This window comes from Equus asinus, chromosome 4, assembly GCF_041296235.1.
Source record: "Equus asinus isolate D_3611 breed Donkey chromosome 4, EquAss-T2T_v2, whole genome shotgun sequence".
Taxonomy (NCBI): Eukaryota; Metazoa; Chordata; class Mammalia; order Perissodactyla; family Equidae; genus Equus; species Equus asinus.
The window spans coordinates 126,700,476-126,718,978 of NC_091793.1; the positions used below are offsets into that span (position 1 = coordinate 126,700,476).

Here is an 18,503-nt window from a genome sequence, read left to right on the forward strand (position 1 = left end):
AGTCTATACATTTTTCTCTTTCAAACTCTACACAAGATGTTCATATCACTATTCAGAAAAGTGTTTTAATAAACAATTTATTAAATATGTACTGAGCATTCCTAGTTGTTATGCGAAAGTTAAAAAAAAGGCATGATGATAGTCCTTGCCGTTACAGACCATTCAATATAGGGGAGCAAAATTTACTAGCCCAAAATGTGTCTCTATGGCTTGATTTTTTTTTTATTTCTCAGGTTGTCTTTAATAACTACTCCCACTTTCCCTCCACTCCCCCATCTCTGTCCTCCACTCCTAAAATTACGTCATTTTCAAAACGTTATATAAATGGAACCATACAATATGTAACCTTTGGCGATTATGCTGGCTCAGCATAATTCATCCAAACTGTTGCTTGTATCAATAGTTCCTTCCTTTTTATTGCTGAGTGGCATTCCCTGGTATGTATGTATCACAGTTTGTTTAACCATTCACCTGTTCAAGGTCATCTGGGCTGATTCCAGTTTTTGGTTATTATAAATAAAACTGCTATAAACATTTGTATACAGGTTTTTGTGTGTGAACTTAAGTTTCCATTTCTCTGGGATAAATGTATGGCTTGATTATTTTTAAGAACAAAAGACTCAGGAAGAAACTTCAACCTTATCCCTAACTACCTAAAAGAACTTAAGATAGAAGGCCTCTTCTAGGAAGGAGCTGTCACCATAGCTAAATATAGCATAATGTGAACCAGGTGTGGTAGACAAGGAGGAACCTAGTAAGGCCCATTTGATCAAAGTCCTCTCCATGTCTCTCTGACTATGCAAGGCATGGCAATCATTTGTTTACCAAACATTTGCTGTTCCATCTCCACATGAATTGCCTTTCTCCCCTTTGAAATCCCAAACCACAACCCCCAATATCCTCCTATGTCTTTAGCTTAAGATGGTATTTAAGGTGGTAGCTTTGGCAATTTACTTAGTTTTGTTTGATTTTCTCCTGTTATTCTGTCTCATGTCAATTTAATTCTTAGAAGAATCTGGAAGGATAGAGGAATATTTCTTCCTCTTCTACACCATCTAATACACTTGAGCATATTTCATATTAACTAGCAATTAAAGTATAAAAGCCAAATTTGGAGTACAGATTGAATTCATTGAGTCAATGGAGGAAGAAATCACATCTAATCATAGTAGTATTTAAGACTGTCAAAAAACAGTGTAGAATTTCAGTCTTTAAGGATGAATTAGATATAGAGTATATATGGGACATGTAGGTAGGCAGACCTGATGGGAGAAAAGATACACAGATTTTGGGGGTGGGAGGGTTGACAATATGTAATACAAAAGAAGCTTTCTTATTGAGGGGTTCCTCATCTGAACCACAGAGCGCTGCAAATGACTTGACTACTTTTTCAATTTTCCCAAAAACAGTACATAACTGGTACCATTCTAGAAGCGCAGGACAGAAATAGGAGAGAAGTTAACCATTACATTCAACGGATGCCTGAGAACACTGGTTCTCACACTTAACGTGACTCAGAATCACTTGGAGGGCCTATTAAAACACATGCCGCTGGGCCCCACCCCTAGAGTTTGACTCTAGGGGTAGGGCCCAAGGATGTGTATTTCTAACAAATTACCAAGTGCTGCTGAGACTGCTGGTACAGGGAAAACACCTTGAAAACCATCGACTTAGGGCACTAAGACAAATCTTGGTGGTATTCTGGTTAAGAAAGGCAAATATAAAGTATATTTTCTTTTTTTTCTTTTTTTTAAAGATTGGCATCTGAGCTAACAACTGTTGCCAATCTTTTTTTTTTTCTGCTTCCTCTCCCCAAATCCCCTCAGTGCATAGTTGTATATATTTTAATTGTATATATGTTAGTTGTGGCAATATGGGACACTGCCTCAGCATGGCCTAATGAGCAGTGCCATGTCCACGCCCAGGATCCGAACCAGTGAAACCCTGGGCCGCCGAAGCAGAGCACACGAACTTAAAACCACTCGGCTACAGGGCCGGCCCCTATAAAGTATATTTTCATTTTCATTTTTAAAGTCATTCATACTCTTTAAAGTAAATACAGAAAACAGACCAGCAGAAAGAAGCAGCATCATCCTTACTCCCTCTATTCAAGACAACAGTATCTTTGTTTTACTGCAGTCTTCTCTTTAGAAATAAATGGAGTATTCTTGGCTGTCACATACATAAGAATGTGTGCAGACACTGTACCAACCTATACATGTCCTGGAGGGCAAAATGCATGGGCAATTCATCCAGATGTGGTATGCTAGGGCAATAATAGTTCTTCTCAAGCTCCTATGAAAAGAGGAAAGTTCTGCCCACTGACAGCACGAAAGGGCAGTTCCTTGATCCTTTCATATCAAAACCACTCTTATGTTATTAAATTTGAGCGATCTCTTGGTCAACTAGATCAAACATTTACTGAAACAGTTCCAACAACGGTATGTCAGCAATATATTTTCCAAGTCCTTTCATTTCTGAGAATATTTTTCTTTACATTTATACTAAATGACAACTTGGTTGGGTAGAAAACTCTTGGCTCTTAAGTATTTCACAACTTCCTCAATCCATTGACTTCTGGCAATTTTTTGTTATTACACTAATAACAAAGTCTGAAACCAGAATGACTTGACGTTCCTTTGTACGTAACCTGTAGTCACTAACCACCTCTTCATCCCCACCTTGGAACACTTGAGCAGTTGTTTGTTTTTTCTTAAAGCCTGTAATTCAAAAAAACTTCTGTGAACTTTTGTCTAGGAATGCTGATCTCTTTTCATTGATTTTTATCTGGAATGCTGTGTTTCCTTTAATTATACATACCATGGGTTTGAGAGTTTTTGTTTTTAATTAAATAAAAGAAAGTCGTCTTTAATTATATCTGATCATCATTTCCATTTCAAATGCTTGATTTACCTTCCATGGAATATTTATCATTCCTTTGTTGAGTTCCCAGTATCTTTCTTTCACATTCATTACCTCAAAACGTTCATTCTCATTTTTACCCTAGTCTTTTTTTGGTGAGAGCTTCTCAGGTTTGTCCTCCACAGATACAACTTTATTATCTGTAATATTAAATTCAAATTCTTCTAATCTATTGTCTTCAAAGTGGAATGTCAGTTCTGCTACTGCATTTTAGTGTCCAGTCACCCTTCCTTATGTTATCTATTCCCCTTTTCAACCTGTTGCCCTTTCAACTGAGCTTGTCTCCTTATGGGCTATCTCTCCTATTTTACTGGGGCCATCTTTTTACATGTTATTATGTATGCCCATACTTTTTGTTTTCATTTTTTTCCTGGTTCTTTTCACATTCACAGGGCAGCTCTTCCTTCAATGATTCAGATTATTTTCCTTCCCCTTGTTCTGCAGTGGTTTTTTTTTTTTTCAAGGAGTTCTTATTTTCCCCATGTTACTACTTTCTTGACAAAGCACAGTCAACTCATGCTTAGTACCTGCCAACAAGCAGAGAGGTATAGATTACCCTTAATCCTGTTTCCTAACCATAGCTGCTAGTGGAATCCCTTCTCAAAATGATATGCAAGATCCAAGCAATTCCCAGTGCCCAAGAGGCTTCACCTAGTGTGGTTCTACTAGAAAAAGAGGGGACTTCTTGTATTTTCTTGTAAATCTCTGAAACAACGAACAGGTGGAATTTTTGAAATTCCACCCTTTGGCCTCCTACTACCTACCTACATCCTATATTTTGCTGGACTGAAGTCCCATTCTGACCTCTCACTTTAAAGGTTTGTCTTTAATATAGTCAGTGCCATATGATTTTATCACTTTTTCTGTAATTATTTCACTTTTTTCTCCAACTCCCTATCAAATTATTCAAGGCCAATGACATTTAAGACTTCTTTGTAATAAAACAGATGCAAAATAAATACTTGTCAACTGATAGAAATGTAGTTTCAGAGAACTTCATAAAGTATCCAAACACTTTCACTAAGGTGAGATTTTGTGCAACAGATACGCTTTAGGGAACCACATCCCCACTATTCAGTGTCTCAAAAAAACTCAACATTCCAGTTTCTTCTCTAAAGTCGGAAGCAATCAGCTAAAAAGTAAAAAACAGCTCTACATTAAACAAAAAAAGATTCTATCAGTTCTGTTGGCTTAAAAAAGTGTACTAATTCAAGAAGCTAAAATAGCATATAACATAATTAAGAACATATTCTTTTTGGGTGGAGCTATTCTAAAAGGGCTATAAGCACGTATTATATCCCAAACCTGCAAGGCTCCATCCAAAACCCAAACATGATTTTGTTACACAGAATTCTATTGTATTACACCCATCCCCTCACTTCAATGATGAGAGTAAAACAGTCTACTTACCCCACCCATTGTAATTCCATGAATAAGTGCAACATACGGCTTCCGGTAAGAAGCTGAAAGAAATAGAGCTGTACTTAGTTGCAATGTTTAAAATCAATTCACTTTTTCCAAAAATCACCTTACACAAATTCTGAGTATTTTCCCTAAGAAATTTTTGCAAGAAATATCAAGACTAAATGTATGACTTGTAAAATGTTTTTTTAAATGTCAATCCATACACAATCCTGATCATCTATTCATTATTGTTTAACAACTTAATACTTCAACTTGAAATGAATGAAAGCCTTGTAAAACTCAGCTATTGAGAAATATAATTGACATTTGCCTTACAAGCCACTGATGTTTATGTAAACAAATGGGAAGATTTTGTCTTTTTTATGGCTGAGTAGTATCGCATTGTATACATATACCACATCATCTTTACCCATTCATCTGTAGAATGGCTCTTGGGTTGCTGACACATCTTGGATATTGTGAAAAGTGCTGCAATGAAAATAGGAGTGTATAAATCTCTTTGAAATGTTGACTTCAAGTTCTTTAGATAAATACCGAGTAGTGGGATAGCTGGATCGTATGGTATTTCAATTTTATGAGAAATCTCCATACTGTTTTCCATTGTGGCAGCACCAGTTTGCATTCCCACCAGCAGTGTATGAGGGTTCCATTTTCTGCACATCCTCTCCAACCTTTGTGATTTTTTGTCTCAGTAATCATAGCCATTCTGACAGGTGTAAGGTGCTATTTCATTGTAGTTTTGATTTGCATTTCCCTAATAATAAGTGATGTTGAAATCTTTTCATGTGCCTGCTGACCATCTGTATATCTTCTTTGGAAAAATGTCTGTTCATCTCCTCTGCCCATTTTTGGATTGGGTTATTTGTTTTTTTTGTTATTGAGTTGTATGAGTTCTCTATATATTTTGCAGATTAACTCCTTGTCATATATACGATTTTCAAATATTCTCCCCCAATTGGTGGGTTGTTTTCTCATTTTGTTCATAGTTTTCTTTGCCCTGCAGAAGCTTTTTAGTCTGATGCAGTCCCATTTGTTAACTTTGTCTTTCCTTTTCCTTGCCTGAGCAGACATGGTATTCGAAAAGATGCTGCTACGACCAATGTCAAAGAGTGTATTGCCTGTTGTGTTCCATGAGTTTTATGGTTTCGGGTCTTACAATCAAGTCTTTAGTTCATTGTGGTTTAATTTTTGTTTATGGTGCAAGATAATGGTCTACTTTCATTCTTTTGCATGTAGCTGTCCAGTTTTCCCAACCCCATTTAGTGACAAGACTTTCCTTTCTCCATTGTACGTTCTTGGCTCCTCTGTCAAGATTAACTGTCCATAGATGTGTGGTTTTTATTTTTGAGCGTTCAATTCTGTTCCATTGATCCACACATCTGTTTTTGCACCAGTACCATGCTGTTTTGATTACTGTGACTTCGTAGTACATTTTGAAGTCAGGGTGACGCCTCTAGGTTGTTCTTTTTTCTCAGGATTGCTTTGGCTATTCAAGGTCTTTTGTTGTTCCATATAAATTTTAGGATTATTTACTATATTTCTGTGAAGAATCTCATTAGGATTCTGACTGAGATTGCATCGAATCTGTAGATTGCTTTAGGAAATACAGACATTTTAACTATGTTTATTCTTCAAATCCATGAGCATGGAATACCTTTCCATTTCTTTATATCTTCAATTACTTTCCAAAATGTCTTAGAATCTTCAGTGTATAGATCTTTCATCTGCTTGGTCAAATTTATTCCTAGATATTTCATTCTTTTTGTTACAATTGTAAATGGGATTGTATTCTTGGCTTCTCTTTCTGCTAGTTCATTATTAGTGTATAGAAGCACACCTGATTTTTCTAAGTTGATTTTGTACCCTGCAACTTTGCTGCAGTTGTTATTTCCAACAGTTTTCTGATGGATTCCTTAGGGTTTTCAATATGTAGAATCATATCATCTGCAAAGAGAGAGAGTTTCATTTCTTCCTTTCCAATTTGTATTCCCTTTCTTTTTCTTGCCTAGTTGCTCTGGCCAAAATCTCAAGTACTATGTTGAATATGAATAGCGAGAGTGAGCACTCTTGTCTTATTCCTGTTCTCAGAGGGATGCCTTTCAGTTTTTCACCATTAAACAAGATGTTGGCTATGGGTTTGTCATATAGAGCCTTTATTATGTTGAGGTACTTTCCTTCTATACCTATTTTATTCAGAGTTTGTATCATAAATGGATGTTGGATCTTGTCAAACGCTTTCTCTGCGTCTATTGAGATGATCATGTGATTTTTAAACCTCATTTTGTTAATGTGGTGTATCACACTGATTAATTTGCAGATGTCGAACCATCCCTGAGTGACTGGTATAAATCCCACTTGATCATGGTGTATGATCCTTTTAATGTATTGGTGTACTTGGGTTGCCAATATCTTGTTGAGGATTTTTGCAACTATGTTCATCAGCAATATTGCCCTGCAAGTTTCCTTCTTTGTGCTGTCCTTACCTGGTTTTGGTATCAGCGTAATGTTGGCCTCATAGAATGAGTTAGGAAATGCTTTGTCTTTTCAATTTTGTGGAATAGTTTGAGAAGGATGTGTATTAAGTCTCCTTTGAATGTTTGGTACAATTCTCCAGAGAAACCATCTGGTCCTGGACTCTTACATTTTGGCAGGTTTTTGACTACTGTTTCTGTCTCTTTACTCATGATTGGTTTTTTTCAGATTCTCTATTTCTTCTTGATTCAGTTTTGGGAGGTGGCATGAATCTAAGAATTTATCTATTTCTTGTAGGTTATCAAATTTGTCAGCATATAGTTTTCATAATATTCTCTTATAATGCTTTGTATTTCTGCGGTATCCATTGTAATTTCTCCTCTTTCATTTCTGATTTTATTTATTTGAGGCTTCTTTTTCTTAGTGAGGTGGCTAAGGGTTTGTCAATTTTGTTTATCTTCTCAAAGAACCAGCTCTTACTTTCATTGATCCTTTCTACTGTTTTCTTAGTCTCTATTTCATTTATTTCTGCTCTAATTTTTATTATTTACCTCCTTCTGCTGACTTTGGGTTTTGTTTGTTCTTTTTCTAGTTCTGGTAGGTGTAGTTTAAGATTACTTATTTGAGATTTTTCTTGTTTGTTGAGGTGCGCATGTATTACTACGAATTTCCCTCTTATAACTGCTTTTGCTGCATCCCGTAAGAGTTGGCATATTGTATTTTCATTTCATTTCATGCCTCCAGGTATTTCATAATTTCTCCTTTGATTTCTTCGCTGATCCAATGGCTTTTCAGTAGTGTTATATTTAGTCTCCACATATTTGTGACTTTCTTAGCTTTTTTCTTGTAGTTGATTTCTAGTATCATAGCGTTATGTTTGGAAAAGATGGTTGATATGATTTCAACCTTCTTAAATTTATTGAGGCTTGCTTTATTTCCCTATATATGGTCTATATTTGAGAATGTTCCAAGTGCACTTGAGGAGAATGTGTATTCTGCTGTTTTTGGATGGAATGCTTTCTGTATAAGTATTAAGTCCATCTGATCAAGTGTTTCACTTAAATCTACTATTTTCTTGTTGAATTTCTGTCTCAATGATCTATGCATTGAGGTAAGTAGGGTGTTAAGGTCCCCTACTATTATTGTGTTACTGTTAATTTCTCTCTTTAGGTCTGTTAATAGTTGCTTTGTATACGTTGATGCTCCTGTGTTAGGTGCATATGTATTAACAAGTGTTATGTCCTCTTGGTGGAAAGTCCCTTACATCATTATATACTGACCCTCTTTGTCTCTCATTGCCTTTTTTATCTTGAAGTCTGCTTTGTTTGATATAAGTATGGCAACATCTGCTTTGTTTGCCATTAATTTGGAGTATCATCTTCCATCGTTTCACTGTGAGCCTATGTTTGTCTTTACAGCTGAGATGTGTTTCCTGTAGGCAATATATTGTTGGGTTGTGTTTTTTAATCCATCCAGTTATTCTGTGTCATTTGATTGGAAAATTGAAAAATTATACATTTAGAGTGATTATTGACATATGAGGACTTAATACTGCCATTTTATTTCTTGTTTTCCAGTTGTTCTACATTTCCACTGTTTCTCTTCCTTTGTTTTTTCTGACTGCCATTTCAGTTAGGTCGTTTTCTGTGGTTGTTTTCTCAGTTTTCTCTTTATTCACGAATTATGGTTCTGCTTTGGTTTTTCATTTAGTGGTTACTGTGAGTTTTGTATAAAAGATCTCGTAAATGAGATATTATGTTTTCTGTTAGCCTCTTATCTCCATTAGCCTAAGCAGGTTCCATCCCTTCCCACTTGTCCTTCTGAGTTGCTGTTGTCAAAAATTCTGTTTTGTGTTGCAAGTATGTGACTAAGTTGAAGTGTTTATAGTTATTTTTGATGGTTTCCTTCCCTTTATATTTTAAGTTATAATTATTTGCTACCCTGTTCTGAAATAGAACTGCAGTTTTCTGATCTTGTCTATTTATTTCCTTGCTAAAAGCTTTGTAGACTTTTGCCTTTTTGTTTCAGGTAAGAGGGCATCCTTCATCATTTCTTGTAGGAGAGGTCTAATGGTGATGAACTCCCTCAGCTTTTGTTTATCTGGGAAAGCTTTTATTTCCCCATCGTATGTGAACGATAGTTTCGCTGGATAGAGTATTCTTGGCTGAAAGTTTCTGTCTTTCAGTATTCTAAATATAACATTCTGCTCTCCCAGCCTACAAGGATTCTGCTGAGAAATCCACTAAAAGCCTGATAGGGGTTCCTTTGCAGGTTTTTTTTCCTTCTGCCTTGCTGCCTTTGCTATTTTTCTCTGTTGCTGACTTTTGCCAGTCATATGCCTTGAAGAAGGTCTTTTAGCACTGATGTAATTATGAGTTCTATTTGCTTCATGTATTTGTAAGTCCGGTTCCTCCCCCAGGTATGGGAAGTTCTCAGCTATTCTTTCTTTGAACAAGCTCTCTGTTCCTTTTTCCATCTCTTCTCACTCTGGAATGTCTGTAATTCTTATGTTGCTCTTCCTAATTGGGTCAGATATTTCTCGAAGAATTCCTTTTTTAAAAAATCTTAGTTTTCTGTACTCCTCCACCTGAAACATTTCTATATTTATATCCTGTAAATCACTAATTCTTTCTTTTTTAAGGATTCTGGATTATTTTCTATCTGATTGTGTTCTTCATATCCAGAATTTCTACTTGATTTTTTTATGGTTTCAATCTCTTTGGTGAAATATTCCTTCTCACTAATATCATTCCTGAGTTCAGTGAACTTTGAGTTTTCTTGTAACTCGTTGAGTTTCTTTATGACAGGTAATTCTCTGTCATCTAGATTGTAAATTTCTCTGACTTCAGAGTTGATTTCTGGAGACTTGGTCAGTTTCCTTCTGCTATGAATTGCTGCTGTAGTTTCTCATAGTGGTTGATGAACTAATCCTTTGCCAGTGTATCTGTAGTAGTATCAGGTTGCAGGTTCCACCTGCCACCACTCTGGGGAAGGAGGAGCTGTGTTTCTGACCCCACCCCATGTGCTAGAATTTGTGGGGGTATGGTGGGCACTCGCACCACCCAGGAAAGTGTTCACACATGAGCTCAGGGCCACCACCACCACTTCTTACAGTTGCGCTGGCCACCGCACTTGGTGAGCAGGGCTCCTTCATGGAGCCCAAGCCCTAGGCCATTCATTGGAACTGCAGTGGCACAATGGGCTCCCCTACCAGGTGGGAAAGTATTCACACGTAGGCTGAAGGCTGCCACCACCTATTCTTACAGTTTTGCCAAGGAGCATTCTCACTTGTAGGACCGCCAGGAAATGGTAGAGGAGTGCTCACGTATCTCCACTACTTCCTGGTGGCCCAGTCCATTCATGTTCAAATGTATAGCTGCATGGGTCTCTCAGGCATCCTGTTGTGCTCTTTGGGAATCCTCTGTTGGTCAATGAATATCCATTTAGTTGAAGTTCAAAGAGGGAGAGATAAAGGGAAGAGCTCACTCCACCAGGTTCCTTACATCACTCCTCCAAACTCTCTTTTAAAACTTATTATAGGTTTTCTTCCATCTCCTTTCTGAGACTTGAAACAGTATATCAAGAACTTCCTGAAAATGTCATCACCCACATACACACACATGAAAATTGAGCACGTCACAATAAAAAAAAAAAAAGAGAGAAACCTTAAGCTAAGGATGGCTAACCTGAGTCTTTAATGACATTACTGAGCTGCCACATCAGTCCAGGACTACCAACCTCTAGACTTCTTGAGCAAATAAACAAACCTTTATCTGTTTAAGTCACTGTTAGGTATTCTGTTACTTGCAGCTAAATTCTTTCCTAATTATATATGTAGTAAAAGTATAAATAAACAAGAGATTATCCAGATGTAAGATTAACAGTTCTTATCTCTGGATGATAGGCTTTATCAGCAATTTTTATCTCTTTTCCTTTTTGTAGTTTCCAAATTTGGTCTCATTAACATGTAATAACTGTGTCAACAGAAAAGCTATTTCCAAAAAATTCACTTCTAAACTATAATTTTTCTTGATAAGAATTTCATGAAACACAAAATAATATACAAAGGTCTCTCAGGAAGTGAAAGGCAACTGTTGCACAGTTCAGATGTGCTGTGTTAAATATACAGAAATTAGGTAGAAAAATTAGTCAAGCCATATAATTAGCCAACCTATGCCTTAGAAAGACATGCTTGAACAAACCATACTCTCTATAAATAATGAGTAAGTGGGTAATGAAATCACTTTTCCTTACACTTTATAGTATACCTGACACTCGGGGGGAAAAAGCATTTCTATAAGCCAGAAATAGTCAATTAGAAAATGTAATAGGAAGATAGCCATTAAATGTAGTAACAAAAGAAAATAAACTACCTAAGAATAAAACAAAAAAAAAAGAAATAAGATCTTTATGGGGAAAGTTACAAAACATTATGAAAGGAAATGAAAGTCAATCTCATGAAAATGTTCTAAAACTGGTTTATGGTGACGGTTGCACAAGTCTACCAAAAATTATTGAATTCTATACTTGGAATGGGTGAATTTTATGTTATGTAAACTATAATTCTGTAAGTTTCTTTCTTTAAAGTCTACATGAATAAACAAATATGCCACACTCATGGATGGGAAGACTCAATAGAAAAGATATCAAATCCCCCCAAATTGACCTAAAATTCATTGTCAGTCCAATCAAAATCTCAATAGAATCTTTTGTGGAACTAGACAAAATAATTCTAAAATTCATATGGAAGACGAAAAGTCCAAGAGCATCCTAGCAACCTGTCCCACCAGACAGAGACATATCTTAAAGCTATAATAATTTGGACACCGTAGTTTTAACATAAGTGCTACAGACAAATAGACCAATGAATAAGGTAGCCGAGAAAAGGACCTGGTCAAATATAGGAACTTGAAATATGACAGAGGTATCATTAAAGTTAGTGAAGAAGGCACAGACTTTTCAATAAAAAGACATTGCAACATTTGGCTTTCTAGCTGGAAAATAAAAGTTAGATGATGTCACATGCAAAAAACCTCCAAGTACATTAAAGAATTAAGAGTATAAAGAAATAAAATATTCAAACTACTAAAAGAAAATAGAACATCTTAATAACCTCAGTGTTATTAAGTGGTTTTTTTAATGCAAAAATCAGAAATCATAAATGGGAGAAGAATGGAAACATTTTTATTTCATCTCATGAAATAAAAACCTGTATATACCAGAAGATGAGTGAAAGTAGCAGACTGAGAGAAATGTACTTGTAATGTATATAATCTATAAAAGTGAAGAATCCAGAATATATAAATACCTGCAAGATCAGTAAGAAAGACAAATAATCCAATAAAAAGATGAACAAACGATAAAATTGAAAAGAAAATCTAGATGATTAACAAAAGAAAACAACTACTACTTAAAGCCACAATAAGATATTAAATATGTGAAGTTTAATGACAAAAAAGGATGAAAACACATGCAGAAAATGAAGTCTTGCACTATAGAGAAAAATTTGGAAAAAAAATTGAAGATGTACAAACTGTATGACTGATCAATTTGGCTTCTATTATTTCTAGAGAAACTTTTGCACACGGAAATTAAGAGGGCACATATAAAGGTGCAACAATGTATATTAGCAAAAATTTTAAATGACCTGAAATATTCATTAATGTAGAATAGATAAGTAATGTGGGGTATATTCACAATATTAAACAATATAGAACAGTTACATTCCATGTTATTAAAAACAAAACATGGAGGCTAGCCCAGTGGCATAGTGGTAAAGTTTGTGTGCTCTGCTTCAGCAGCCCAGAGTTCACAGGTTCAGGTCCTGGGTGTGGACTGAGCACTGCTCGTCAAGCCATGCTGTGGTAGCATCCCACATAAGATAGAGGAAGATAGGCACAGATATTAGGTCAGTGACAAGCGTCCTCAAGCAAAAACAGGAAGACTGGCAACAGATATTAGCTCAAGGCCAATCTTCTCCACAAAAGAAAAAAACAATTTATGGAATGGTATATATGGTAAGAGAATATTTATGTAAATTTCAAAAACACAAGGTAATACTATTTTTGTTCGTAAATATATAATAAAAATATAAAGCATGACCTAGTAGGATACACTACAAATTAATGACAATGGTTTCCTCTGAGGAGGGATAATGACTGCTTCTGGAGAAAGAAAGAAATGGCAGTGAGGAACGGTAATTTTACAATTTGTAGGATTATATTCCTTTTAAATCAATTTTTAAAACATCAAGCAAAAATAAATATGAGTGCTTATTCATTCTGGTCTGGTGGGTACACAAGTATCCATTATATTATTCCCTGTCATCTAGCCTGAAACACATGCTTCACTAAAAATAAAACTACTGCTTCACTTCAGGTGCAATCTGGAATGTCAACTATAAAGAAATTTTCATCCCAGAACTCCTCAAGAATTAAGAAATCATACTTCACTTTGTAGAGAAAACTGAGATCCAAGTTTTTTGTTGTCCAAGAAAACTAGCCATATGATCAGAATCCATGTTTTCATATTGAGTGTATGACAAACAGTAGTTTACTATAGCCTACTAATGTTAACATGTGAATTGTTCTGAATGAGCAGTCAGAATAGTTTATTCCTGGCATATAGTATACAAAAGAATAAATAAGAATGTCTATTGATTCTGTGTCAAGATGGCAGTGTAAGAGTACGCTGAACTCACCTCCTCCCATGGACACAACAAATTTACAAACTACTCTTGGAACAATTACCCCTGAGAGAGAATTGAAAACTGGATTAAAAAAAAACCCCTCAATATGAGAGAGTGCCAACTGAGGTGGAAGACGCAGAAATTCCTTTCTTGAGAGCAAAATGCCACCTTCTAGCCGCAGCACTTCATGGTCGGCCAGGAGCAATCTTAAGGTAGGAAGCTTCTCCTGCAGGAGTGGGGGATCTCAGAAGGGGAGCTTTACAACAATAAGCAGATTTTACACTGAGCACAACTGAGAGAAGTGTCATAATATCTGGCTTTGCTGGCTACTAACAACAATGGGAAATAACCCCAGAAAAGCTATCAAACTTAAGGGAAAGAAAAGCCTGCTCTTAAAGGGCCCACACACAAATTTATCCATTTCAGAAAGTAACCTGAAATCACCAGAAAGAAAGGTGCACGGTCCTTTGGTGAAAAGTGACTCACTTGACAGGCTCTGAGCCCATCTCAATGAGAGGTGAGACCTCTCCAAGCTGGGACCACCTCCCCAGGGACTGAGACACTGGTGGCAGCCATTATTGTGACCTAGTACAGGGGTGCTAACCCAGATGCTGGCTGATGCCATCTGAGTTATTTCCCTGGCATGTTAGCACAGGAATATGGCCCAGCTATTACAGCACTAATTTAATCCAGCTCACCTAAGGCAGGAAGCCCACCCTGGGACCTGGTCCCACCAAACAGCAAGACCTCAGGCAACTTGTGGGCCCACATAGGTAGGGTGTGTGGGACCTCTGCAGTGGGGTGTGTAGGTGCGCCTCTCTGGAGCAGGGCGTGAGTAAGGGGTGGGCATGCATTTGTAGAGTGTGTGGGGCCTCTACAGGGAGGCAAGTGGGTCCACTTCAGTAGGGCGGGATGTATGCTTGGGGCAAGACTGTGTTGACAGGGTGTGTAAGCCTTCAGATAGCGGGGCTTGTCAGGTGCAGCAGACTTATGCCTCTCAAACAGCCACATAGGGGATCGGCCCCACCTTGCAATGCCTGACACAACTGAGTGTTCCCACACTTGGGGCCTGCGTACCCAGTTGCACTACTGAGAGCTGATAACAGCCCTGCAGGCTGGAGGCCTACAAAGCTGTAAGCCCTGGAGCCTGGCAACCAGCCACATTGGGGGCCTACTCACTTAAGAGAAAAACTGTAACAGGAATGTGCTATTAGACCTTGTAGCCAACTGTGCTGAGGGGCACCTCAAGCACAATAAAGTGACTGAAGGGACCACAGCAGCCAAATGCAGCTGAGCATTACAACCAGCTGGTCAGGGGCACAGACTAGCCTTCTCAGGCACCTGCAGCAAAAGAAAGTCTGCCACAACCAACGGACACATGTAGCCCACACAGAGGACAATCCTGGAACATTTGGAACTGGTGACAAGAGGGAAACACACTGCTGTGCCTCATAAGTCATCTCTTTCTTACAGCCAGATCATCAAGATTAGGAGACATAGTTAATCCACCTAATATATAAATATAATCACAGAGAAAGAGGCAAAATGAAGACACAAAGGAACATATATCCTCAGAAAAAGAAGTAAACAAAACAGAGATAAACAATCTACCTGACAAAGAATACAAACTAATAATCATAAGGAAGCTCACTTATCTAGGGAGAAGAATGGATGAACTCAGAGAACTTCAACAAAGAATTGGAAAATATAAAAAAGAACCAATGAGAAGTGAAGAATACCATAATGGAAATGAAAAATTAACTAGAGGGAATTGATAGCAGAGCAGACAATACAGAAGAATGTATCAGTGAGCTGAATGAAAGATAAGAGGAAATCATGCAAACAGAACAGATAAAACAAGAAAGGATTAAAAAGAACAAGGACAGTTTAAGGGACCTCTGGGACAACATCAAGTGCCCTAACATCCATATCATGTGTGTCCCAGAAAATGAGAGAGCCAAAGGAGCAAAGAAGCTATCTGAAGAAATAACACCCGAAATCTTTGCTAATCTAAGAAAGGAAACAGATATCCAGGTACAGGAAATACAGAGAGCACCAAACAAGATAAACCGAAAGAGGCTCACAAAAAGACACATTATAATTAAAATGTCAAAAATTAAAGATAGAGAGAGAATCCTAAAGCTGCAAGAGTACGGCAACAAGTTAGAGACAAAGGAAATCACATAAGGTTATAAGCTGACTTCTCAGCAGAAACCTCACAGGCTAGGTGGGAGTGGCACAAAATATTTAAACTGCTGAATGGGAAAATCCTACAGCCAAGAATACCCTACCTGTGAAGGTTATCATTCAGAACAGAAGGAAAGATAAAAGAGTTTTCCAGACAAGCAAAAACAAAAGGAGTTTATCATCAAGAAACTAGCCTTAGAGAACTGCTAAAGGAACTTATTTAAGTGGAAAAAGAAAAGACTGCATACAGGAATAAGAAAATTATCACAATAAAAGCACTGATAAGGCAAATATACAATAAGGGTAGCAGATCAACCACCTATGAAACTAATATGAGAGTCAAAAAACAAGTGTACTAAAATTATCTATTGCCATAAGATGGTAATGGATACACACGCACAAAAAAGAGTTTAGAAATGATATCCAAAGCACAAAATGTGAGAGGAGGGGAGTAAAAGAGTAGAGCTTTTAGCAAGAGGACAAACATAAGAGACCATCAACTTAATATAGATTGCCATATACGTAGGTTATTATATAGGAACCTCATGGTAATGACAAACCGAAAACCTATAATAAACAAAAAATTAAGAGAAAGGAACCCAAACATAATACTAAAGAAAGCCATCAAATTACAAAAGAAAAGAGCAAGAAAAGAAGAAAGGTACAGAGAAGAACTACTAAAAAACACAGAAACAGAGTAACAAAATGGCAATAAGTACATTCTTATCAGTAGCTAACTTAAAGGTCACTGGACTAAACTCTCCAATCAAAAGGCACAGGGTGGCCAAGGAGATAAAAAAACAAGACCCATATATATGCTGCATACAAGAGACACACTTCAGACCTAAGGACACTCACAAACTCAAAGTGAAAGGATGGAAAAAGACACTCCATGCAAATGGCAATGAAAAGAAAGTTGGGGTAGCAATACTTACATCAGGCAAAATAGACTTTAAAACAAAAACTGTAACAAGAGACAAAGAAGGGCACTACATAATGATAAAGAGAACAATCCAACAAGAGGATATAACACTTGTAAATACGTATGTACCCAACATAGGAGCACCTAAACATATAAGGCGATTATTAACAGACATAAAAGGAGAAACAGACAATAATACTAGGGGACTTTGGGGCCAGACCTTAGGCCGAGTGGTTAAGTTCGCATGCTCTACTTTGGCAGCCTGGGGTTTCCCTAGTTGGATCCTGGGCACAGACATGGCATTGCTCATCAGGCCTTGCTGAGGTGATATCCCACACCTACAACTAGAATATACAACTATGTACTGGGGAAAAAAAGAAGAAGAAAAAAAGAGGATTAGCAACAGCTGTTAGCTTAGGTGCCAATCTTTAAAAAAAAGAAAAATGGTAGGGGACTTTAACCCTCCACTGACAACAATGGCTAGATCATCCAAACAGAATTTCAATAAGGAAACACAGACCTTAAATGACACATTAGACCAGATGTACTTAGCAGATATATACAGAACACTCCAACCAAAACAGATATATACAGAACACTCCAACCAAAAACTGCAGAATACACATTGTGTTCAACTGCACATGAACATTCTCAAGGAGAGATCACATATTAGGCCACAAAACAAGTCTCAATAAATTTAAGAAAACTGAAATAATACTAAGCGTCTTTTCTGACCAGAATGGCATGAAACTAGAAATCAACTACAGGAAGGAAATTGTAAAAGCCATAAATATGTAGAGACTAAACAAAATGCTACTGAACAGGAACTCAGGCCACAAAGAAATCAAAGTAGAAAGAAAAACAATACCTGGAGACAAATAAAAATGAAAACACGACATGCCAAAATTTAAGGGATACAGCAAAAGCAGTTATAAGAGGGAAGTTTATCACCATAAGGGCCTACTTCAACAAACAAGTAAAGTCTCAAATAAACAATCTCACAGTGCACCTAAAGGAACTGGAAAAAGAAGAACAAACAAAGCCCAAAATCAGTAAAGGAAGGAAATAAAAATCAGAGGAGAAATAAATGAAATAGAGAATAAAAAAAAAATAGAAAAAAATCAGTGAAACTAAGAGCTGGTTCTTTGAAAAGATAAACAAAATGAACAGGCCTTTAGCTAGACTCACCAAAAAAAAAAAAAAGAGAGAGAGAGAAGGCTCATATAGATAAAATCAGAAAAGAAAGGGGATATTACAACAAACACCTCAGAAATATGAAAGATTATAAGAGAAAACTATGAAAAGCTATATGCCAACAAACTGGATAATTTAGAAGAAACAGATAAATTCTTAGAATCATTCCAAAACTGAGTCAAGAAGAAATAGAGAATCTGCATAGACCAATAACCATTAAGGAGATAGAAACAGTAAAGAAAAACCTGCAAAAAATAAAAGTCCAGGATGAGATGGCTTCCCTGGTGAATTCTACCAAACATTCAAAGAAGACTTAATAGCTATGCAATCAAACTCTTCCAAAAAAGTGAAGAGGATGGGAAGGATCCTAACTCATTCTATGAAGCCAACATTACCCTGATACCAAAACCAGGTAAGGACAACACAAGAAAAGAAAATTCTAGGCCAGTATCACTGATGAATATCAACACAAAAATCCTCAACAAAATACCAGCAAATCAAATACAACAATACATTAAAAAGGTCATATAGCATGATCAGGGAGGATTTATTCCAGGGATGCAGGGATGGTTCAATATCTGCAAATCAATCAATGTGACACATCACATTAACAAAATGAAGAATAAAAATGCCATGATCATCTCCATAGATACAGAGAAAACATTTGACAAGATACATCAATTTATGATAAAA

At 36.8% G+C, this 18,503-nt stretch overlaps 1 protein-coding gene across 5 annotated transcripts in view; it reads right to left on the bottom strand.

The window, feature by feature from the left end:
• The window catches only part of HIBCH (3-hydroxyisobutyryl-CoA hydrolase), a 97,222-nt gene that overhangs the window by 51,431 nt on the left and 27,288 nt on the right, over positions 1-18,503 (bottom strand). For all 5 annotated transcript variants that reach the window (XM_014837569.3, XM_070508243.1, XM_070508244.1 and 2 more), the window contains one exon: positions 4,333-4,385. In XM_014837569.3, the coding sequence (XP_014693055.1) occupies positions 4,333-4,385 (53 nt within the window). The remainder of the gene's footprint in view (positions 1-4,332; positions 4,386-18,503) is intronic.